Below are 25,419 nucleotides of genomic sequence, written 5' to 3'. Positions count from 1 at the left end.
CTTTCATCTTGTGATGTTTGCAAAAAAATTAAAAATAAATAACAGCAATATTACAGTCTCTGATCTTAATACAGGACAGAGGTGATAGCCAATAACATATGGGGAATAAGTCTGAAATTAAAGTGTATAATTTATCTTACCTAATAGGTTATAGACTTATTAAATTCCTAAGTTATGGCTAGAAAATATTGTTTGATGTTGATTTTACTTATGCCCTTAATACCTTAGTTGTTACCCTTTTGGACTGCATAAGTAACTAATTACCAATGTAATGTAATACTGTACTTATTCTGATGTGATTTCCAGATTTTTGATTGACTGTTGAAACTGTAATAAATATATTTGTACTAAGACTTGGATGCATGTGATATAATTTGCTTTCAGCGTTTGTCTAATGTATCCACAGCTCGCACCTGGTGCAGTGCTGTTTCTTACCAGCAGGTGGGGTCATTACCAATAAAAACACAGACGTCATTGTCCACAGCTGCCTCGCTGCTTAGTCAGTAAAGGGATAGTTCACCCAAAAAGGAAAATTCTGTAATCACTTACTTATCCTCATGTTGTTCCAAACCTGTATGTTTTTCTTTCTTACATGGAACACAAAAGAGATATTATTTCCTTTAAATGCCCGCACAGGATTGTGGGATATTCTAGGCAGTACAGGACACGTGTGCTGGCTTAAAAACTGATCAGATGAAGGCATGTTAGTAGACGGTATGTGACAAAAACAATGGATTCAGACGTGCCTTGATGTCTTGAAGGAGCATTTTTTTTTTTTTTTCAGGTTTTGCACACACCCAGTGAGTTCGCAAACACTTTTCACATTTCATTATGTATAAACTTTCTGTTGGTGGAAAGTTGACAGATATAGATATGATCTTTTTTTTTAAATGGAAAAGATTTATGTATATTTTTGGTGCTGTAACTTGTTGCCATTTTAAGTTTTTCACCATTTTTAATCTCCTTTTAGCTTTTGTGCTGTTCACTTCAATAGTCTTACAGTGTGACAATTTTTTTTTTTTTTTTCAAAAGTACAAATATTCAAAGATGTCTCACAATCAAAAATAATCTCATAAAACTGAAAGGATAATTTCTAAACAAGAATCATTTTTTAAAAATAGTTTTGGATGGAGAATACTGTAGCCTAACAATAAAGGTGCATTTTTCCTCAGTTAATTAACTGATGAGCCAATTAACTGATCAAATCAATCACAAGCAATCTCATATCAATATTTACTGAGAAAGCCCCACAAATAAAGGTAATTTAGAATATAATTAAAATAAATATTTAATATATATAACAAATATTATAATTCAGATATAATGTAGCTTATTTCTATTTCATTGAACATTACCCAATTATTGGCCTACTTCCATCTGTTTTAAAACACACAACACACACCTACACACAAGCTTTTTTACGCTGCATCAGAGAACGCTGCAAAATTATAGATTTCAGCAGGGTTGGTGCGTTGGAAGGACAGAGAGGGAAAGCGTAAGGGTTTGCAATAGTGATGCTCCGTCATGTTACCTAAAGTTGAGAACATTTGAACTTTTGCTGCAATGCACACTGATGTAGACATACGTTGACCAATGAGAATCTCTGTAAGGTGGGACTAGCTGCACTGTGAAACTGATAAAAACACGGAGGACAAACTCATCCATGCAGTGTATTCATTCCCTGTTATATGTTTCTCTGTCAGACTACAAAGACAAAGTTATTGTAGAGGAAGATCCTGGAGAAGTGTTTAAGTCAGGGGTCGGCAACCTTTTTGACATGGAGTGCCGTTCTTTATTTTCCTGGTCAATGACTGTGCCGACACCCACCCCCTCGCGCATCACAAGCCGATCAACTATTTAGCCCTTTTTGGTGATTCGCACCTGCAAAATCCTAAAACTTTATTTCCAGGTTTAATGTATATTTTGAATAGACAAACTTTTGAACCCGACAATGTGCGTTTATATTTTCTCTTAATTGTTTAATGTAATTTTGAATGTGACCCCAGTTTAAGGAGGGTGTACCTGTAAGCTGGGTTGGAAATCTCAAGTATTAATAGTGGTGTTTTCCTTATTACATGACGTGTTGTTCTGAAAACAAAAAGAAACTAATGTAACAAGGAATGTAGGCTGTCATCCGCACAGCCTGACTGAAGCAATGCGGGCTCGTTTACTTGTGCGATTAACCAGAAGTGACGCGCTGCCGACTCGTGATGTGTGAATGGCTTGCATGCGCTGCAGGAGTCTGTTGGGTATACTTCAGTCACGTCACATTTTAACTTTTTATTCATCTCATGCTGGCACGTGTGCTATAGTTTGCTGACTCCTGGTTTAAGTGTTTACTGGTATACTGTCAAAAAGTTATATTTTAGAAAGCTATCCATGATAGCCGCTGGATTGCCGCTAGATTTCAAATGCCTTCCAAATGAACCTTTCACATTCTGATGCGTCAAATGCTACGTGTGAGCTTTCCCTAGTGTGTAGGTGCCCTAATTGTTGGTATATGTATTAATGCGTAAAACTGATGCTTTTGGAGCATCTCACTTTGTTTGCATCGCGGCTCCCTACTTTTAGGCTCCTGTAGTCAAAAGTACTGTATTTTTAGGACGTCTAGTTAAACTTAGTTTGAAACTTTGAAAAACGCATCTCGAAATCCCTGTATTCTGTTGTGCTCCATCTAGCTGTCATCTGTGGAAGGCTTTCCTGCTTGCTCCTTTGATGAGGCATGTTGCCTGTACAGCTGACGTGCTGACTGCCCCCTACTGCATCAAGGTCTTACATCAAGCTTGAATTGCTCAGATGGTAGGAACATTCCTTATTACAGAATTTGCATACAGGTCGGGAGTGTGATTAATAGCATTAATTTTTTTAGGAGTTATTTTTCATGTAATTATTTATTTTAAAAATAAATAATGGGTAAATAATCTTGAACAAAATCAAGAGAGTTTTAGCAATAACCAAGTGTATATTTAATAACTACAATATTACTTTCTCGCTAGAAATGGAATATAAAGTTTAAAAAAGTGAATAAAAATGTACATTTACACACAAATTGGCTATCAACTGCCTCTTTGGCTGCCATTTTTTTTTCTTCAGCTCAACCGCTGTGGATCCGCACGCTCAGGATTGTGAGATTTCATAGGCAGTGAAGGATACATCTATGCGATTAGAGGAGGGTATCTGAGTAGATAGGATGTGATGTGAACATTGGATTCAGACGTGCCTTGGTCCCTTGCTACCTCCGTATACAGCCTCCAGAGGCAGCATTTTCCTGGTTTCATGGTCTTCTTGGCGATCGATTACACTTCCTATAGGCTCATCTAGCACTCTGTGTATGTGTCTAGCACTAGGAAGTGTACTTGAAAGCCTAGAGATTGCAATAACAAGATTATGGATTATGTTTATACTAACTTTATCTTCTTTTTGGCGCTTCAAAGGCCTGATCACCATTCAGTTGCATTGTATAGACCTACAGAGCTGAGATATTCTTCTAAAAATCTTTGTTTGTGTTCAGCAGAAGAAAGAAAGTCATACACATCTGGGATGGCATGAGGGTGAGTAAATGATAAGAGAATTTTCATTTTTGGGTGAACTATACCTTTAAATCGACAGCCCTAATTCAAATAGAGGGATCACACACTTTTTTCAGTGCAGTTTTGGGCTATAGCAGACTCCAGGAATAGTTGTGTTTTTGTATAGTTTTTAAACTCAAATCAGAGTAGTTTCCATTTGAATAGCAGAACATCGCTGATCTCAAGTGCTCTGTGAAAGAAAGTAAAATACATTGTTGTGGAAAGTCTCTCTATTGATGGGCCATTGGGCTACTGCATGGCTAGTCGGACACAAGGAGGGTGAAATGGTCCAGAAAACACTTTTGTGGACCTTTTCTTTTCCATCAGGGCACGATTAAAACACCCAAAAAAGGAGCAGAGAGGGATGGGGGCTAAAAACCCGTCAGGTTTGCAACAGTTTACACAGGGGCATGTTCTCTTGCGCTAAAGAGAAACAGATTTGTTTTTCTGTGCTTTAAATTGAAGTGGTTTGTAGATGTTGAGCTTCCAACAGAGGAATGTGTGCCTGTCTCTTTCTCTTTCTCTCCCCTGATGGGGTTTTGTAATCTAATGCAGAGAGGGAGGCAGGCAGACCACACAGCTCGCTGGTTTCATAAAATGTATGAACATTTTATTTATCCTGTACAGGAGGCGAGGTTTGCCAAAAGCAGGCGTTTCTATGGAAAGTAATCACATGGCTGCGCACTCCTCATTTACAGCCAATAGAACAACAAAATCTGTAATGATGGGAGGAGAAGGCTTTGGGGGCAGAGGTAAGGGAGTTTTAGAGAAGAGTTTTGGAGGAGTGGGGTTTGGAGGAGGTGTCTCTGTGCGTAAATGCGCAGCAGAGCATGAAAGCACTGGAGGGACAAAGACATGCAGCAGGAACAGAACTCTGAGAAACAGACAATTAAACTAACATGAAAAACCTCAAATGAAGATGGATTTTTCCCCATACAGAGGATGCAAACAGAAAAATAGTTGAAATGCACTCTCGGAGGAATCTGATGGCTTGGGAAGTGGCCAGATAGCACAGATAACTGTTGATGGCATGGATAACTGTTGAACATTGTTTCTGGCTGGAAAAGTTTATTTTGGAATAAGATTTGCTTGTTGAAGAGTATGAGTTTTAGTCAGCATGAGGATGAGATCTGGGATTAAAGGGGACTAATTTGAGCATGCAGTTATTCTGAGTTTTCAAAGCACAATCCCAGAGATGGAGAGCTGCTTCAGTCGGGTCACATTTCTCCTCACGTTTCTGATGTCGCTTGATGCACAGTTGGTTTGTTGGCAGGCACTTATCAGGTGTCACGAGGAGCAGGACTGTGAACTCGCCTATAATCAATATCTGACCGCGTGTGATGGGAATATTCGGGGGATTCGACGGCAGTGCCCGAGCCACTGCATCAGCGCACTCATCCACCTCAACCTGACCGCCAGTGGGCCAGGACTGGAGACCTGCGAATGTGGTACAGACACAGAGTGTCTGCGGGCCAAACGCGCCATTGAACCGTGTCTGCCAAGGACGCATCCTGGTGGCGCAGATGGGATTGGCTGTACCGAAGCCCGCCAGCGTTGCGAGGACGAGCCCAGCTGTCAAAAGTCCCTGACAACCTACCTGTCTCACTGCGGACAACTGTTCAACGGGAGGAAATGTTCGTCCCAATGTAAATCAACCATAGAGGAACTATTATTCATGCCAAATGGCGTGCTGCTGAATCAGTGTGTTTGTGATGGTTTGGAAAGGCCATTTTGTGAGGTGGTCAAACATAATATGGTCAAACTTTGTTCTATAGGGGACCACAGTGTTTCCATTGACGACGGAATGGATGATATATATGAGGATGAAGATTATGAGGTGAGACCAGAGAGAGAGATGACAGATGCAGATGCTGTGATGTCAAGTGCCTTCACTCTTTCTCACTGGGTGGTTTTGCTGTGTAGTGCTTTTGTTCTGGCTGCTACCTGTGTTTGAGTTTTTCTACAGTCACTGTACCCTATTGTATGATCAAATACAATACAGCTACGACTGACCATCAACAAAGCAAGCACCAGGGTCACAGGATGGGCGGACACTTGCTGATGATTATCATCTCAGAGTCACTGAGTGCAACTTTGTAGTCCTTTTAAAGCCAGGTTCCCAATGATGTTTGTCCAGACCAAAGAATTTTCATCGACAGATGATTGTGGAATAAACTCACTGCAGACTTTTGTTATGATTTCAGTGTGACATGACTCTTGTTTCCCTTCAGTGGCACTTGGAGTGTGAATCTTTTAGTAAGACAAAAGACAAACAGTGGACTTGCATCAAGAGGGTTTGCCAGCAGACTCTGTTTTGTACTTGCACCTCATTCCAAATATTAGTAGTTTGCGGCTGGATAAAGGAGACAGTTCTGGGATCAAGTACTTTCTTTTAAGTTAAGAGGTCCTTTTAGAAGCTGTTAAATGGTCTCAACCCCAATCGCTCACTCTTCAGTTCTGCCTGGTTTTATTGGAGTCTTTCCTGGAGTAACTTCTTCCTCTGATTCAATGACAGAACCTCATGTCATTATGCTAAAGAAGTCTGCGATGGTCTTCAATAGTGGTCTGAAGACATGATGCTAACTTTTAACAGCACAGGGTTGATCAAATATCTTTAAACTTGAAATATATGTTGTATGTGAATGCTGGTTAACACCAAGTGCCTGAATGACTATTTTTTTTACCAACTCAAGCAGCTCTGATGAAGGTCAATATCAGGCTTGAAAACTCTTGTCTTCATAAAAGAAGCTAGTATTTGTTTTCAAATGTTTTAGATCTCAAAGTCCAGTTGTTCCTTATCATGAATAATTACTAATGTTATGTGGACTAAAGTGTAGAATTTAAAGTTAAATTCAAACTCTATGGCCCAAAACATACTCTATGCAACTATACAAGCTCGATTTCAGGTTGATGTGTTCCGAAATGTGTAAGAATGCAATTTATAACACAATGCAAGGATATGTCGCATTCTAAGCAATGTTGCAAGGGGTGCATAAAAGGTCTCCTTCAACTCTTAGTTTTCTCTTTCCGGTCAACTACTGTCATAGGGGAGTTTACATAAAAGATCGGTTATAATTTTGTTGTACAATTTAGTTAAGCTAGCTATCTGATTAATAACATCTGGTTTAATGGCACAGACATTTGAAGGTAACCATATTGCCCCCTGCAGTACTTAGGTTTGTTTCAGCCACAGTAATACAAGAATGCACATTCAGTATGTCCAACAAAACTGCATGTTTGCAGTGTGTTGGCCAAGCATTCATGTCTGCATGTGCATTCTTGCAAAGAGTATGTTTCTGGACTGATTTTTTTTATTATAATTTTTTCTCAAAGGCTCCACAATCTTTTTGAGTTGCTGCAATTTTCAAAAACTTTGTACAGAAAAAACAAAACAAAAAAACAACAAAAAAACCTATTTATACATTTTGGAATTATTACGAAAAATAAAACATGAGAATGTGAAATGGACGTGCCTTAAAATGGAGTCAATTTATCATCTGATAGCTGAAAATCAAGAAGTTGTGGCAAGGTGACAAGCACTTCATGTTAACCTGAGTTTTTGTTCTGACTGGCATTTTGTTCGGTTGCTTTTTCTATTTGTAGCTCTGCCCACACTGAAATCTTATTGGTCCAAAATCCCACTCCACATAGCCATAGATTAAATATCAAATATGTTTAGCTTTTTTGCTGTCAGTGTTGACAGACAAATTACTTGTTGCTGAAAATGTCAATGGAATCAGAATATTTCTGTTCTGTTGTTTAAAATTTTTCAAACAATCTAACAAATTTAGCTGTTGCTCAAATGACTCGATTGTAATGTTTAAATACTGTATGCTGTATGAAGTGTTTTTTAATTCAAAACACCTGAATACTATAAAGTCTCTGGAAAACAGCAGATCACAGCAGAAGCCTGAGGGTTTACAGACATTCATTTTTGGGGGGTTTTCTGTGAAAACAACGAGCAGGAACCCGACTAACTCAAGGTACACATTTCAGTCGACACTAAAGCCCTTCTTTCCTCCCTCATGAACACCCCCCACCCGAATGACTGGGAACAGAATCAAAATAAACAAAAGCAGGGGAGACGGGTTGAGGGGGGAGTAGGGGCCACTCAGGGGCTAATAGTGACACTGAGCTGGAGCCTATTTTCTCATTTATCTGCTCTCAGGTCTCTGGAAGTGACCCAGATTTTAACCCCCACCTCAACACACACACTGCTGTGCTTTAGGTTACATTCGCATTTTAGAGGCAGCATTTTGTCCTGTGGGTACAATGTTCTATTCATGACGAGCATGTCAATGTAATGAGACCTCTGTGTGTTGGGGGTTGATACTGGTTATAAGCCTCTGAAGGATTAAGGTTCCTCCTCACACAAACAAACCCTTTCTCAGTTCATCTGATGTTGAGTTGGCACGAATTCTCAAAACTAAAATCATGAGCAACTGGCAGAGAGAGTGCCAGGATGGGGCAGAGCAGAGCTGGCACAAAATGGAGGCAAGTAACAACAACAGCACCGTTGTGTGTGTTTCAGAAGGGTGATCAGTACCTATCCTCTCTTACTCTGGCCTTTAATGAAACCCTCAGGCAAATCTGGAGTGAAACTGAAGACATCTCATGAGATCTTATCAGACTAGAGAACTGCTCTAAGTAGGCACTTTCACCTAACTGTCCTTTCTACTGTAGAACTGCAGTGTTGGGGATGAACTAACAACAGAAAGTATATTTATCTTTCATTTAAATATCCTAATATTAAATATTTCATATTATCTTTCATTTACACACACTCATGTTGTTTCAAATAGTATGACAATTTTTTATGTGGTGTTTTCTAGTTTTATTAGCTGTATTTAGTGTAAATTTAAATTGCTGTCAATGTAGATGAGATGCTCATTGTTTTTTTACGCCCTTAAATTGCTTTGATGTAGGTAGCTACTTTTATCATTAGCTTTTAGTGTTGCTACCTGCTTTTTTTAAGGGTATCTAGCAGGGCAAACTACACTTTCAAAGTACGTAGTTTCACTAACACCAGCCCAATCACAGGTTTCGTGTCTTTAATTTATATTTGCTGTGATGTGTTTTGTTGCTAATGTAAATGCTCTATACTGTACTACAAAGCTCCAAGTGTGCATGATGGTTTCTGCAGACTGACTTATTCCAGAGAGGGAAGAGGAATGCAGAGGAAGGAACTATATTACCATAGGAATTCAAAGAGGAAACGACAATTTATGGCCAACAAAAATTCATAAAGCAGGCAAATATTCACTCTAGCAACCAAAACAGAGAATAATGCACAATTTAATTTGAGATTATACAGTCAATATATAATCACTTATCAAAAATTAAAGCTGTTCATAAAAATAAAATAAAAATCATCCAAAACAAAACCTTTACCAGTATTGCAAGATGTATTTGTCAGTAGCATCAATAGCTGTCAGCATTAAAACTTCCCTTTTTTGAGTTTTGACCACTGCTGAGCAGCAATTCAGTGTGAAATCACAAATGTAAACTGCTAACCAGCAGCGTGAGATGTGTCCGTCCTTACGTGGCCATAAATTGAGTGTGTAAAGTGCTGTAAGGGAGTGTGATGTGTGCCAGCCCAGAGTAAACACAAAAAAACCACACCTTTCTCGTGGTGGAGCAGTGGCCAAATCTGTGGTGGGCCTGTGGTCAGGTTTGAAGCTCTGTCTGTGTCTGTCTGTCTGTGTGTGTGTGTGTGTGTGTGTGTGTGTGTGTGAGAGAGAGAGAGAGAGAGAGAGAGAGAGAGAGAGAGAGAGAGAGTGAAACAGTGATTTTATAGTCATTACTTGTCCAGCACTTCCAATTCTTTCAGGTGTAAAGGTCTTTTTCTTAATACAAAGATTCCTGTTATATACATTTTAACACTGCAGCTACTATATACAGTTACAGTAGTTTGACAGTCTGCCAGGTGAGCATCACATCACATTATTCACACATGAGGAGATCCAATCACTTCCTGTGAATTCTCTAGTTATGTGACATGCTACATTTCTATTGCCATGGTGTGAACCTGCGACTCACTGTAAACAACAGGCTAAAAGAGAAAGAGAGAGATGTTTGAAACATTATACTGTATAACTGTATCTTTCAACACATGTAAATTATAGAGAGTGATGCTCAATTTTACAGGTAATCACCTGCTATACGTTTAAGGTAATAATTTATTATTAATTCAACATCATGTTCAAATGTAAATGTGTGATCTGAGAGGCCAGACGCTGCAGGTCTGTTGTTATGTTCAGTATATATGAATTGTACATATAATACAATAATTGTTGGAATTAATTAATTTTGTTATGAATTCAATGCAACGTGATTCTTCAATCTGTCTGTACTTACAGGATCTCACTGATTCAGCAGCAGCATCTTTCTTCAGCAATTCATCGGTCTGAGTTTCCCGCATCTGCACACAGATATGAGCTTAAGATGATGGCAATTACATCTTCGATTAACATGGACAGAAAGTTACACAACATTTACCTTAATCAGCTCTTTGAAGTATTCAGCTCGACTCATTAGACTTTTAATCTGCAATAGAAAATACCACAGAATCAACTCAAACTGTAACCATCAGAATGTAACCAAAAAAAAACACCCTGACACCAGCCCGCTACAGTGAAAGTTTCTGAGGAAGATCTAATCACGGGATTTGAGTGGCATCAAATCTTTTAAAGATATTCATTGTTTGAGACACTTAAGGCCAAAGCATACTTCAGTTTTCTGTATTCTGAATCGGATCACGCACAGTACGTGTGACGTAATGTTTAGTTCGTGAACGATTTGGTCTTTTTGAATGAATCTTTTAAGTGAACGAATCGTTCTCGTTCATCTCCATACACTGACTCATATTTTTCATATTTCTGATTCTTGTATTTCAGATTTCTGACTCATATATACGCCGATGCCTCTCCCTTTCGAAGCCAATGAGCACTACAACTTTTTGTGCCTCTAAAGACTGACTTTAGCGTGAGCCAATAGCATTCGAGTGTGGGCTGTGAAGGAGCATATCACTGGTTTGACCCACTGAACAAATGCACCCCTTAACTGAACAAGTAATCAGTCATATAATTCTGAATATTTTGTTTATAAACAATGAATAAGAAGTGGTGGTGGCGTAGTGGACTAACGCACTGAACTGGTAAGCAGAAGGTTGTTGGTTCGATCCCCACAACCACCACCATTGTGTCCTTGAGCAAGGCACTTAACTCCAGGTTGCTCCAGGGGGATTGTCCCTGTAATAAGGGCACTGTAAGTTGCTTTGGATAAAAGCGTCTGCCAAATGCATAAATGTAAATGTAAATTCAGTCGTCTCGTTCGTGAGGAGCTGCTGAACAAGAAGAAGAGAAGCTGCATGTTGTTCATTCAGATTGTCAATCTCATTCAACAAGAAAAGGGACCAGATGAATTATGAATAAAAGTAAGTGATGACTACACATTACAATGACTTATGGTCATTGATTACACTCATAATTCTTTTTTTGGTTAGTATTATTGTCTTCTTTTGTACAGCTTGATAAAAAGTTGTTCTGATTAGTTCACAGTATGATAGATATGCTTTGCTGTCATATGTGTGGAAACGCTTATGATGCTTAAAACTCTGCTGTGCTGAAGTCTCTTAGAATATTTGTTGACACGTAAATAAAAAAATAAATAATCAGACTTGTTCCTGTCGTGAATGATTTTGTGCTTTTAGTTTGATGTAAATACTCGTTCAAAACATAAAAGACGGTCATTTGGCGCCATCTACATGTGCAAAGGACAATTTGCAAGACTGGTCAATAAACAAATCAATGAACGAATCAGAACGAATCTTTTTGGTGAACGTATTCAAAAGACTCGAGTCACTGAGATTAATCAAAATCATCACCACTAGTGTGACAGAAATTTCATCATCAGCGCAGTCTAGTTTTTCTCAACATGTGAATAGTTCCAAGTAGATATAGCTGCAGGCTAGTGATGGGTCATTCATGAACGATTCGTTCATTTTGAACGAATCTTTTATGTGACTCAGAAGAACGAGTAGTCTCAGAGAGTGATTCCTTCATTTTGTGTTGACCGCGCATGTGCATTGCGCAACCTCTGTTCGTTTGTTACGTGAAAACCGCATAGGCGCTGTACAGGAAACAGAAATGATTAGTTCACCTTTCAACTCTTTTGGTCTGAGTCGTTCGTTCTTTTGTCATGTGACAGCCGTATTCACTATGCATTGCTCTCACAGGAAAAAGAAATGATTAGTTCACCTCTCGAGTCTTCTGATCCGAGTCATTCGTTCTTTTGTCACGCGTATACGCTATGCACATACGGCTGTCACGCGACAAAAGAACGAACGACTCGGACAAGAAGATTTCAGAGGTGAACTAATCATTTCTGTTTCTCATCATTTGTCCTTGGCTGCATTATCAATTTTCCCATATTGGGACTATAAACAAAGTTTGCGTAAGTAGACGTGTTGGGGGGGATTTGGCTATTGATAATGTAACATTTTAATTTCATTCTGCTCAAATGAACGAAATGAACGAAATTACTTTAATAAAGATTCATTCATTTTGCTGAACGAGACTCAAAGATTCAAGTCAGTAAAATGATCCGATCTTTCCATCACTACTGCAGGCCGGAGACATCAAAATGGGGGCGAAATCTCCAAAAGAGGGCGAAGTTACTCCAGGAGGGGGTGTGGTTACACCAAAAGGTGGTGTCACTTCCGGTTAGGGTTAGGGAAGGGTTAGTTTAGGACAGGGGTATTCAATTAAAGTTCCAAGAGGTCCAGTCTCTACATTTCTTTCCCAGCAAAGGTCTGGATAAGAGTACGTAGCTTACACGGTATCATATGGCTATGAAATTATATAATAAATATATATATATATATATATATATATATATATATATATATATATATATATATATAATAGTTTTTATAACTTGCCACGTTAGCAGCAATAGTACTATAATAGTAAATACAATTCTAAACAGTCAAAATAGTCTCTTCAAAACTGGGCAGGGATGAGGACATTGGGGGCCCAGAGACAGCCAAAGTAGTGGGGTCTGAGGGATCATCTACCAAAAGGTTCAAATATTTCATCAAGGCTTCATCAGTTGAGGACACTTGGATATGAATATTAAAAGATAACATCAACAGTTCGTTTTGAAGCTAAATGACAGCAGTCCAGTTTTTGTGTTTAAATATTTTTACATTCATAATATATATGTATGGGACATAGGAGGACTTTTGACAGATACAAAATATGGGGGTTCAGGGGTGTCCCCTGACAGAAAATGTATAAATATTTAAAAGCCTGAATGGACCATTTTCCTTAAAGTGATAATCTACTAAATTACAAACAAACAATTTACATAACAGTGAAGCATTAAAATACTGTTTGTTTATTTAAATATAAATAGGCTTTCCTTGTCACCCATGCCATGATCTGTGATTAATTTTCACAAAATTAGAACATAAACCTGTTTGTTTATTATGAAAGGCTCCGAACATGCGGATTAATGAAGCTAAATTTAGACGGAAAAACGTTATGGTCTAAAGGCGGCACTTTAACTTGTCCTGACACAAACCTGGCTGAGCTGAACTGTCTGAATCACACATCAGACAGGTGAAGATAGTTTCACTTTGCTTCATTTTTGTTTTCTGCAGTGTGTTTAAGCGAAATATCCCAGTATCTGTAGTGGTGTCTCCGCTACTGTTTTTTTTAAATAACCGCAGCTGCAACTATAGGTACAGTGAAATAGGCTATTTGCAGCACCTCTGTAGCGGGGAGAGAGGTAACACGCGGAGAGCAGGAATAAAAGCGCGGTCAGCGCTAGGGAATAAGCGCGTATAAACGTATGCTTATGGCTGTGTCTCATTTGGAAGGCTGCGTCCTCTAGAAGTTGCATTTGTCGGCCGCATACGTCATCGAGGCTGTCTCTTTCATATAAGCGAGAAGGACACTTCGAATGTGACCTTCTTTCGCTGGAATTCAGAGGATTCATGAAGTGTATTCTTCGTGGGCACTCACAACCCACAATTCTTTGCTTCAACGGAAATGTAAAAAAAAATAATAATAACGCCAATTTGCCCGTAAATATGATGTTCAAACGCAAGGAATAATATATGATTAAAATAAAGTATTAGACTAAAAGTACACCTGTAAAATATATTTTCTTTCCTGTCTACATCTTTATAACTCTCCTGAATTTTACCTCATACCTTTCCTTCAAAAGGGAATTTGTTCCCTTTTCACTCAAAGCGCTCCCGCTTGTTAAAGAGTGGAGTGCTGTCATAGCAACCATGTTACGATCCGTTTCCATTTGTCCTACGAAGACCGTCTCGTTTAAATGAGATTTGTTTAAAGGAGGACGCTCCGTATATTGCAGCCTTCAAAGGCGAGACACCTACCTAGCACGCAGCCTTCCAAACGAGACACAGCCAATCACTTAGCCAGGTGTCATATAACTAGCACAATTGTTTAGATCTCAGATCCGGGCCGGAGTCCACCTATTAAGCACCCCTGATTTAGGGGCTCCCTATTATTTTTGTTGGTGGTTTGGAGCTCTGCCTGCAGCTATATCCTTCTCGATAGTTCTCGAAAGTGCACATTGTCAGCGCATGCACATGCCATTGACTGTACTACAAAGTATCACAAAGCTGTCGTAGTGCAAATGCATCGAATGTGTTCTTATTCACTTGCAGTCAAAAGAATATACTTTGAAAGACTGAGCGCTCGACCATGTACAAGATGATCCAGCACACGAAAAAGTATGACCAGAGCCTTAAGTAGCAAGTAAACTAGATAAAGCTAGTTTGAAAGATTCTTCCAGTGTCAGTGAGCAGTTCCAGGCCTACTTGAGAAAATGGCAGATGCTACAAGAGTTTGTCTCCACCTCCTTTATAGAAGAAAAACTTGAAACCAATTCCTAATAAATCTGAAAGGTTGCCATTGCCAGAGCTAATTCTAAAAGAAAATCCATTTTTTAAATGATTCCTGATTCAAAGAAGAAATGTTCATCACTATTTTTGCACTCTATTGTTCACACTTGAAAAGTTATCTGACCTGATACTCTTAATCAAGGCTGAGAATACAAGTTAGTGTCTCCTTTAATATGCTGGAGGATCGTCAGAGAGGAATGCAATTTCTGTATGCAACACATCTGATGTATGTGCACCCTGTGAGAGCAGCATGTGATGGAGGCAGCGATTAATGACTTCAGAATTCTGCATGTCAGAGAGATGTATGCGACGACATGCTGACCTCAGGGCTTAAAGCGTCCAAAATAAACACTTACATAATACAGGCACATAAATGCGGATTTTCTCACCTCGCCATGGAGCAGCTCACGCCGACGGCCTTGAGATTCAGCTGAGAGGAGAGAGAGAAAAACATTATGCTCATTTTTGTATCTGTAGCAGCTCACGGCGTACCCCGAACACAAATTAATTTTAACTGTTTAATTTTTCTTTCAAATACACATAATAACTTTGAAGATGGTAGTTTTCTTGTTTTTAAACTTTGAGATTATTAGGAACTAGATTTGTGAGTGATATTTGGATGGTGCTGTGGGTGGTTGCCAGGGTGTTACTATGAAGTTCTTAAGGTGTTCTGTGTGGTTTTACTGTGTTGATAGTGTTGTTACATATGTGTTTGCTAGGATGTTCAGGATGGTTGCCAGGGCACCAAACCAATAAAAACAAACTCTGTTGTCAAATGAATTCGGGTCCACACCACAAATTCCCCAACACTTAGGATTAGGGGTTTGTTCAAATCACTAACCCTAAGAATTAGCAACAGTAATATACTGTAGATGTTCTGCCCTAGAAAGCACCACTAAAAAGAGAGTACTTGAGAAACATTTCACAACAAACCTTGTGATTTCTCGACAACGCCTGTGCTAACTGTTTAAACAGTCTTCAGCATTGGGTCTTACAGCGGTGTATCGGCTCTGTTTTCATTAGGCCTGTGCTGGCATTAGCAGCATGACAGATCAACAGCAGGAGCAGAATGGCCAAAAAAAACCTGCAGTGAAACTGGAATCCAGCAGAGTTTTGGCTGTGCATTCGGAGAGGGGTGGTCTCAGAGCTGCCTTCATCCTGAGGCGGTTGGCTCGAGCTTTGAGTAGTTTAAGAGATATCAATTTTCATTTGTTTCAGTATTTAATAATATTGAGAAATGAAGAGTGCTGCTCTCAATGAAATCCAGATGGCAGCGAGATCGTACCACACACACTGCGCTGGCACCATCTCAACACCACATCTGGACACCTCACTTTACATCTCACTTCTGCTCTCTCCTTTCCTTTCTGTGTTGCTATGTCATTGCTATGGTCTTCTGAGTGTATGTTAGAATATAGTTAAGCGTTTGCTGGGGTGTTCTGGATGGTTTCTAGAGTATTTTGAGTGGTTACTAGAGTATTTTGAGTGATTGCTAGGGTGTTCAAGATGGTTGCAAGAGTATTCTGGGAGTTTTCAAGGACGTCTGTACACCTGACTGTCCACCACTTACTCTCTTTCGCTCACTTTCATTCACTGTATAGTGTTTTTCATGCTCTCTTACTTTTGTCTTCCTCTCAAGCTCTGTCTATCCCTCTCTGTATTTATTTTCACGTCTCTCTCTCTCCAACCTTTACATACTTTGATTTTTTTTTCTCTTTTCCATTACTCGCTCTTGTACTCATTAATAAACTACAGTCTCTCCAGGATGAGGTCATCGTTTGGCGACAGTATGAACAGCAGTCTAACTTGCTAAAGCTGACTCACCTAAGAAAACAAACATGACTGCTGCACGTCTCAGGAACTGCATCTGCTGCAAAATCAACTCAAGGAGTTTTCACGTTTTTCTGCACACAGAGTGCCTTCAATATCAACATTGATTCATGACCTCAGCATTTAGAAAAAACTTAATCTAGCCCTAAACCTTACAGAAAAGTGTTGTGGTGGTGCCATGGTACTTTTTTGCTAGTGAAAACAGCAACAAGTTACAGAAGAGGGGATCAATTATTATTATTATTATTTATATATATATATAAAACTGATATTTCCAGCTTTAAAATCAGATTGGATGAGATGCATTCAAAACTGATAAATAGATAATATACAATTCTATATTAATACAGCAAGTCTAATCTACAATATCACCAAACGTTACCCTTATAAACTACATTACATTAACAATTACTTCACAACCTAATCACGGTCAGAAATAACACCCGCCAAGCGGCAAATGCAGGTACATTTTCTATTTGTCTGGTGAATTTCAGTGTTACGCCATCCTGGTGGGTGCTTTTTTCTTTCTATCAATTTGTGTCAGCTCGTAAAATAATGTAACATAACAATTTTGTCCTCAAGGGGGCTCCGTAGGCCTACAGTCAGTAATGTTGCAGGTGTTTACATAGAATGGCTCTCATTAGCTAATAATGCTGCTCATCAATAGTCTCAGTTAGCTGTAAATCTAGAAGCAAGATAATGGCAATGTTCAGGAGCGTTCATGCCATCGGGGTGAAGGGAAGACAACTCTCGGATTTCCAGTGGACGTGCAAGTAAGTTTTAATAACCTTGTTCCTAATAATGTTGCATTATAATACAGGAACCAAATGATTTCCATGAAGTTCGGTTTCTTTAACTGTTCTTGAACGTGTATTCTTCCGGCAATGGAATAAAATACTCAGTGTTATCTGTTTTACTATTAAGCACCACAGCAACCTTCACTGCTTCTGTATCTGCAGCACGAGACATAAAGCTCAACCAAGTAGACTGATTCCCAATCAAATAACTCTTCTGAGCTGGTTCTTTTGAATCTACATTGCGAGACATAACACGCGACAGTGTAGTCTGATTCAGTGAATCAACAACTACAGTGCTACCAGTGTTGTCCAATTCCCAAATGAACGGCTCTTTTTAGTGAATCAAAGAATCAGTTGGAGCTGACTGAATTAACTCACTCCAAACAAACCAAGAACTGTTACTGTGTTATGTGTACTTAAGGCTCAGGAGACTCATGAGAGTTACTTACTGGTTGTTCATATGAAAACAAGTAGTTTATAACACAAATTTAATTTTGTTGTAATTAAGGAAATAATGTGAAAAAGAATTCTAAATGGACTATTAGGCAATTAAATATTTAATACATAATAAAATAAAACAATAAAATTATTTAAAGCAGTTTACAGTATTGATTATTTTTCTCTTGTGTCTGTAAAATCCACTTGTAAAAAATGCAAAAATAAAACAATTATTTTTAAAAAATTGTCCGGTAAGAAATCTGACTGGCTGGTAATTTTTTCATTTACTAAAAAGGATAAAAAGTAAATTTCAGACCCTGTGCCAAACTAAATCCCTTACCCGTGTTAAAATCACTGTAATGCACAGCCTCTCATGGTTTATTACTTTATTATACACTGGCAGCCAAAAGTTTGGAATAATGTACAGATTTTGCTCTTATGGAAAGAAATTGGTACTTTTATTCACCAAAATGGCATTCAACTGATCACAATGTGTATTCAGGACATTAATAACATGAACAATTACTAATACAAAATGTTCAGAACTTCTTAAACTACTTCAAAGAGTTCTCATCAAACAATCCTCCACGTGCAGCAATGACAGCTTTGCAGATCTTTGGCATTCTAGCTGTCAGTTTGTCCAGATACTCAGGTGACATTTCACCCCACACTTCCTGTAGCACTTGCCATAGATGTGGCTGTCTGGTCGGGCACTTCTCACGCACCTTACAGTCTAGCTGATCCCACAAAAGCTCAGTGGGGTTAAGATCCATAACACTCTTTTCCAATTATCTGTTGTCTAATGTCTGTGTTTCTTTGCCCACTCTAACCTTTTCTTTTTGGTTTTCTGTTTCAAAAGTGGCTTTTTCTTTGCAATTCTTCCCATAAGGCCTGCACCCCTGAGTCTTCTCTTTACTGTTGTACATGAAACTGGTGTTGAGCGGGTAGAATTCAATGAAGCTGTCAGCTGAGGACATGTGAGGCGTCTATTTCTCAAACTAGAGACTCTGATGTGCTTATCCTCTTGTTTAGTTGTACATCTGGCCTTCCACATCTCTTTCTGTCCTTGTTAGAATCAGTTGTCCTTTGTCTTTGAAGACTGTAGTGTACACCTTTGTATGAAATCTTCAGTTTTTTGGTAATTTCAAGCATTGTATAGCCTTCATTCCTCAAAACAATGATTGACTGACGAGTTTCTAGTGAAAGCTGTTTTTTTTTTGTTGACATTTTTGACCTAATATTGACCTTAAGACATGCCAGTCTATTGCATACTGTGGCAACTCAAAACCAAACACAAATACAATGTTAAGCTTCATTTAAAGAACCAAATAGCTTTCAGCTTTGTTTGATATAATGGCAAGTGATTTTCTAATACCAAATTAGCAGTTTAGCATGATTACTCAGGGATAAGGTGTTGGAGTGATGGCTGCTGGGGGGCCTGTCTAGATTTGAACAAATATAATTTTTCAAATAGTGATAGTGCTGTCTTTTACATCAGTAATGTCCTGACTATGATCAGTTGAATGCCACTTTGGTGAATTAAAGTACCAATTTCCTTCTGACCACACCGTCTTTTTCCAGAGCAGCCTGTATTTCTCCTGAGGTTACCTGTGGGTTTGTCTTTGTATCCCGAACAATTCTTCTGGCAGTTGTGGCTGAAATCTTTCTTGGTCTACCTGGCCTTGGCTTGGTATCAAGAGATCCCAGAATTTTCCACTTCTTAAGTGATTGAACAGTACTGACTGGCATTTTCAAGGCTTTGGATATCTTTTTATATCCTTTTCCATCTTTATAAAGTTCCATTACCTTGTTACGCAGGTCTTTTGACAGTTCTTTTCTGCTCCCCATGGCTCAGTATCTAGCCTGCTCAGTGCATCCATGTGAGAGCTAACAAACTCATTGACTATTTATACACAGACACTAATTGCAATTTAAAAAGCCACAGGTGTGGGAAATTACCCTTTAATTGCCATTTAAACCTGTGTGTGTCACCTTGTGAGTCTGTAACAAGGCCAAATATTCAATGGTATGTAAACTTTTGATCAGAGGAACTTGGGTGATTTCTGTTACCATTATGATTTAAAAAGGAGCCAAACAACTATGTGATAATAAATGGCTTCATATGATCACTATCCTTAAATAAAAGACCGTTTTTTTGCATGATCAGTCATATTTTCAAAATCAATGCCAAAATTTCACAATTTCTGCCAGGGTATGCAAACTTTTGAGCACAAACGTACTTGTCTTCTTACTTATGAGTATTCTTGATTTATTTAAATAAAATAAAAAAATCAATAAGATAGAAGTCAGAAAAGTAAAGGACAGGAAGTAGTAACTCTAACGTGACTCTTACCCGCTAGCGCCAGCAGCAGCTCACCCAAACTCTGCTGATATAAATCTAAAGTGTCATAGTCCTCCGCACCACTCTCCTCCTGCAAACACATCAGAACTCCAGCACCCAGAATGCAACACTGCAGCTCAGAGAAGTCAAATAATCAATAACAGTTACCCGGGCAACAGCGGTGGATGCTAACTCTAGGGCAGCTCGTAAACGTGGCTGATCTCTAGACATTTCTGTGAAAGAGAAAAGATTTGACTATTAAAACAAGAGTTTCCGTTTTATCTAGTCGGTCACTGCTGGTTTTGTATATTGGTTATTAGCAATGCAGTACTGGTTACCTATTAGTATATTCCTGGTTGACTTTGCCTGCTCGAAACTGATCCTGTTGTCTGATTTGACAAGAGCTTTGAGTTCCTCAGCGCGAGAAACATACTGATTCACCTAAGAGGAAAACATCATCTCTTGAAACATCTTAAAAAAACAAAAATCTGTTGTTTTTCATGATTTATGCTGACTGAAAAATGTCCCCAGATTTGATGCATGTTTTTTTTTTTTTTCTTAAAATCAAACTTGCCGGTCACACTTGGTTACGTGGCACTTACAAACCAACAGTGTTTGGCACCATTGATGTCAAACGTAGTGTAACGCGTCTTCATCTGCCATATTTCAATATTGATGAACGTGAATGAGATTTTAGAGCTACAGCGGAGAGGAAGATTTTTAGTTAATAACCACTTACAATTTGATCGGTTTGTACCACATAGCCATCATATGACTTCAAAAGACTTGACCCATAGTGATCTATGGAGTCATAAAGACTGCTTTATGGTGCTTGTTTTGACATTTTTGGAGCTTGACTGTGTCCATTCGCATTCCCATTCAATGAAAAAAGAGCAATGTGAACATTCTGCCGAACATCTCCATTTGTGTTCCACAGAAGAAAGAAAGTCATACAGATTTGGACTAGAATTACTTTTTGTCTCAGCACTTCCTTCCTCTGTCGGTCAGTTTCATCTGAAAAAAATGAAGATCAATGAGTGAATCTGAGGTCTGAAGACTGAGAGGTAGAGAGAGAGAGAGACAGTGAGTCTGTGTCTTACAATGAATAGCAGGAACAAAGTGTTCAAGTGCGCTACAGTACAGTGATAACGCAGCAGATCGCTCTCCATCCTGATCCTTCTGAACGGCCTGCAACACCAGTGCTTTCTAGAAGAAAAACCGACAGGAATTCATGTCTAAATCGCACACCTGCAGACTGTCAGAATTACATAACACGCTCATTTAGGTTCAGAAATGGAGCAAAGCACACACAAACTAAATACACAAACAAGTCGTTCTAATTATCATTCTTCACTGAATGAGCAATTGAGTGTTTGTGTGTAGATGCACAGCTGTAACACATTTGCTCACATTCGTCAACGTGTTGTCTGACACTTGAGATCAGCAGCAGTTTTGCCACTTCAGACTAAAATAAACACGTGAAACTGTTAGTGTGACTTCATGTGCACTGGGTATACACACACACACACTCACGGCCTTTGCGAGGCTGTCTGCACTGGGCATGTGTTCCAGGTCTACGAAGGGATGCAAGAAAAACTCATCAAATGTGATGCGAGCATCCGGATCTCTCTCCAGCAGCCGCAGCAGCAGATCTCTGCAGTCACGAGAAACATGCACTCCAGACGGCAGCTGCACACACACAAATATACAGTAGTGTGTTACAGTTAGTTTAATATCTCAATCTCAGCTCTGAAGAGTCTCTGATGCTCACAGCAGTAGTGCAACTACTACAGTGTAGCATTACTTTGATGAAAGAATTTTCATTTGTGGGTGTTGCAGGATTACAGTCTCACCTCGACTGGTTTCTCACTTCGGATTTTCCCCTCCAGTTCAGCGAACGAACGAGAGGCAAATGGAGCTCGACCAAATAAAGCCTCTGTGTTCATAAACACAAATTCAGACGTCACTTCTTCCACAGGTAGAGCTTAAAACTAGAGTAGTGAAAGACTGATTAATCGTCCAGTGCACACTTGACCGGTTAACAGAAGTCTGGACTTTAGAGTGCACATCTAATGAGGGAAACAAATTTTTTGCTTCATTTCAGCATTTTTGTGCATGTATCGCATGTTTGATTATTAAATTGTATGTTATATGGATGAAATTATATATACAATATACACTCACTCACAATATATTCATCACTTTATTAGGTACAACTGTACACCTACTTATTCATGTGATTATCTAATCAGCCAATCATGTGGCAGCAGTGCAATGCAATGCATAAAATCATGCATATATGGGTCAGGAGCTTCAGTAAATGTTCACATCAACCATCAGAATGGGGAAAAAAATTTGATCTCAGTGATTTGGACTGTGGTATGATTGTTGGTGCCAGATGGGCTGGTTTAAATATTTCTGTAACTGCTGATCGACTGGGATTTTCATGCACAACAGTCTCTAGAATTTACTCAGAATGCTGCCAAAAACAAAAAACATCCAGTGAGCGGCAGTTCTGTGGACGGAAATGCCTTGTTGATGAGAGAGGTCAACAGAGAATGGCCAGACTGGTTTGAGCCGACAGAAAGGCTAAGGTAACTCAGATAACCACTCTGTACAATTGTAGTGAGTACAATAGCATTTCAGAATGCACAACACGTCAAAACTTGAGGCAGATGGGCTACAACAGCAGAAGACCATGCTGGACACTTTATTAAGACCATAGTGTTCCTAATAAAGTGCTCAGTGAGTGTATATCAGCATTATATTAGCATCAGCATTGGCCTTTGAAAAACCTAACTTGAACTGAATGTTCACTGGTGTAATATTTAATTTCAGAGATAAAGTATATGTCTCTCACCATAAAGAATGACCCCAACAGACCAGAGATCAACTCGAGCATCATAATGTCGACTGCACACCATCTCTGGAGCCATGTAGAGTGGAGAGCCTCGCAGAGCATGCTGCTCATCCCATGGGGACATGTACTGCGCAAAGCCAAAATCTACAGAAAGACAGAGACAGAGAGAGAGAGAGAGAGAGAGAGAGAGCTGTACGTACTTTAACGTGACCAAAATATTTGGCATTTCTGCTTCGATAAAGAATTAAATATTTTTATTACAATTGATGACATTATTTATGAGAGTGAATTTGCACCTGCGAGCTTTAACACGTTTCCACTCAGTAGAATGTTCTGAGGTTTGAGGTCCAAATGAGAGATGTTCTTCTCATGGAGAAACTGAAGAGCACATGCTAAACACACACACACATTGATGATAAAGAAGACACATCAGACAGAGAAGGTCTACATCTAGTTTCATCAGTATCAGAATGTTAGCTGTTATTATTTCATCAAAATAAATTGTGTGGTGAGTTTAAGGTGTGTGTTTGCCAGTCAGTGTGAGTCTGTACCAATCTGCTGGAGGCAGCGACGGGCCACTCTCTCTGGAAGAATCCTACGACTGCGGATAAAACTGGACAAATCTCCTCCGGAACACCATTCCAGAATCAGATAGATATTATCGCCGTCCCACTGCCACAGACAGAAAGTAAACTTTAGTAACTTAACAGCATTAAGATTCCAACATAACAGTATAATTTACCACCAGTATGACTAATAAAATAATCCATATGACATCAGTAGGTCTGTTCTGAATGGTGGGGATCTGTTATCAGTGTCTGTACCAGAAAATCTTTGAGCTGCACAATGTGAGGATGACGAACTGTTTTCAGGATTTCAATTTCTGTCAACAGATTTTCCATTGATGTTTTATTGAGACTTTTCTTACTGACCACCTTCACAGCCACTGCCTCTCGGCTGTCAGTCTATAAATAAACAAACAAACAAACAAACACCTTCACAGCTACCATCTTCCTGTCCTCAGTCTATCAAATAAACAAATCAATAACTCTTACTGCAGCATCTCAAACACTCCTCCTTTGTTAATAATAATAAAAAAAATAATCAGAATATTCACTCACTTTTCTGTAGGCTTTATAAACTGTCGCATATGTGCCGCTTCCCAGTTTCTCGGTGAGAATAAAATCCTTGAGCTTCGGCAGAGCGAAACACGCAGCCATCCCGTACCGAACCGAAACAACATCAATCAGTCAATCAGTCAATAATCAATAATAATTAGTGCTCTTTACAGCATTATCAAGTGCATAGCGACAGTTGTTCTGCACTCATCAGAGTCATTAATGCGTCAGACTGAATAGCAGTCTGCTGACTTCATAAACGGTGCACAATATTTAAGAATGAATCGGAAATATAAGTAACACATAAACGTGTTTACATACGAAACGGAAGTCTGTTTACTTCCGCGGGATTACGTCAAGGCAAATGATGTCACACGTCAGAATACAAAGCGCGGACGGCACTGACACCTGACGGTCAGAACGGGTACTGCACCTAAAGGCATTTCCGAAGGAGTCTCTTTGTCAGCATTAATAAACATTGTATATTTCGATACGTGCACATTTATTTACTGTTGATTTTTAAAATTGTTTGAAATTACTTCGATGAAATTAATTCAATATTTACTATGCTGATGTTATAAATAGATAGAGAGATATATTATATAGAGAGGATTATTGGTGCCCCCTGCCCACCCTCTAAGACCTATACGTCTCCAGATTGAGGAAACGTGCAGGTAGAATCACTCTGGACCACACACACCCTGCCCACTCCTTCTTTGAACTGTTGCCCTCTGGCCGTCGTTACAGAGCACTGAGTGCCAGGACATCCAGGCACAAGAACAGTTTTTACCCTCAGGCCATTTTCCACATGAACAATTAAACTGCCCCAGGACTCCCCCATAGTGCAATAATGTAAATTCATATCTCATGTACATATGTAAATTCACATATTTAATTCAATAACTGTACATATCCCTACCTTGCACATACATTACCACTTGCACATGTACATACACCATTCTATGTTTTATGTCCTATTATGTCTGTGTCTATTAATACTCTTACCTTGTTGTATATTCTGTGTCTTACTGTAATGTTCTGTGTGCACTTGTTTCTCCTATCACCAAAACAAATTCCTTGTGTATGTGAGAACACTTGGCAATAAAGCTGATTCTGATTCTGATTCTGATAAACGGCGTTTTGTCACAGTTGGTCGGCAGGTGGCGCTGCAGGGCGCGATCAGGTCACAGAAATAGAATAAGCGGGTAGAATGTCAATTTATAACTAAGGTATTTAAAAAAAAAAATGGGCTGGGCTTGGCAGCCCGGAAGTTGTATCTGATTGGTCGGGTGCGATGGGTTTAAATGTTAGCTATACCAGTGGAATTCTTTATTGTGTATTTTAAAAGTTCCCAGATGCAATTTAACGTCTAGACTACTACAAAAGCAGCACGTAGATGCCGCAGTTACATGGTACACGTTACTTCTCTCGGCGCTGGTAAGAATGGACCAATCACAGTCTTTTGTGATGACTGGATAAGAATTTTTATTTAAACATTTACATTTTTTTTAAAAATGTTTATGTAAG

At 39.0% G+C, this 25,419-nt stretch overlaps 2 protein-coding genes across 3 annotated transcripts; one reads left to right on the top strand and one right to left on the bottom strand.

Annotated features, from left to right (window-relative positions):
- The first annotated feature begins 4,368 nt into the window (after positions 1-4,368).
- LOC127455773 (growth arrest-specific protein 1-like) lies at positions 4,369-7,216 on the top strand. The gene has a single exon (XM_051723901.1). It carries the CDS (start codon positions 4,765-4,767, stop codon positions 5,521-5,523), a length of 759 nt encoding a protein of 252 aa, XP_051579861.1. The 5' UTR covers positions 4,369-4,764; the 3' UTR covers positions 5,524-7,216.
- A 1,630-nt stretch (positions 7,217-8,846) lies between these two features.
- LOC127455759 (serine/threonine-protein kinase ULK3-like) lies at positions 8,847-24,224 on the bottom strand. Of its 2 annotated transcripts, none has more exons than XM_051723875.1 (16): positions 23,896-24,224; positions 23,599-23,739; positions 23,326-23,446; positions 23,071-23,166; positions 22,775-22,918; positions 21,768-21,850; positions 21,436-21,603; positions 21,015-21,120; positions 20,888-20,928; positions 20,253-20,355; positions 20,083-20,147; positions 19,927-20,005; positions 14,898-14,938; positions 10,068-10,115; positions 9,927-9,990; positions 8,847-9,621 (listed from the first exon to the last, which is right to left on the bottom strand). In XM_051723875.1, exons 1-16 carry the CDS (start codon positions 23,992-23,994, stop codon positions 9,605-9,607), a joined length of 1,416 nt encoding a protein of 471 aa, XP_051579835.1. In that variant the 5' UTR covers positions 23,995-24,224; the 3' UTR covers positions 8,847-9,604. The 2 variants fall into 2 exon arrangements, with proteins under 2 accessions (XP_051579835.1, XP_051579836.1); XM_051723876.1 differs by having other exon boundaries at positions 21,448-21,603.
- Positions 24,225-25,419: the final 1,195 nt, after the last annotated feature.

This window comes from Myxocyprinus asiaticus, chromosome 18 (assembly GCF_019703515.2).
Source record: "Myxocyprinus asiaticus isolate MX2 ecotype Aquarium Trade chromosome 18, UBuf_Myxa_2, whole genome shotgun sequence".
Classification (NCBI taxonomy): Eukaryota; Metazoa; Chordata; class Actinopteri; order Cypriniformes; family Catostomidae; genus Myxocyprinus; species Myxocyprinus asiaticus.
This window is presented reverse-complemented; position numbering and strand designations above follow the sequence as displayed.

What these genes read in the sequence shown, in the direction of transcription:
- LOC127455773 (XM_051723901.1), top strand. Translation starts at nt 4,765, where the DNA reads ATGGAGAGCTGCTTCAGTCGGGTCACATTTCTCCTCACGTTTCTGATG.
- LOC127455759 (XM_051723875.1), bottom strand. Translation starts at nt 23,994, where the DNA reads ATGGCTGCGTGTTTCGCTCTGCCGAAGCTCAAGGATTTTATTCTCACC. An exon ending in TGCAGCTCAAAGATTTTCTG is followed by an intron (nt 23,447 to 23,598) that starts GTACAGACACTG and finishes TGTCTGTGGCAG; the next exon opens with TGGGACGGCGATAATATCTA. An exon ending in AACCAGGAATATACTAATAG is followed by an intron (nt 20,148 to 20,252) that starts GTAACCAGTACT and finishes TCTCTTTCACAG; the next exon opens with AAATGTCTAGAGATCAGCCA.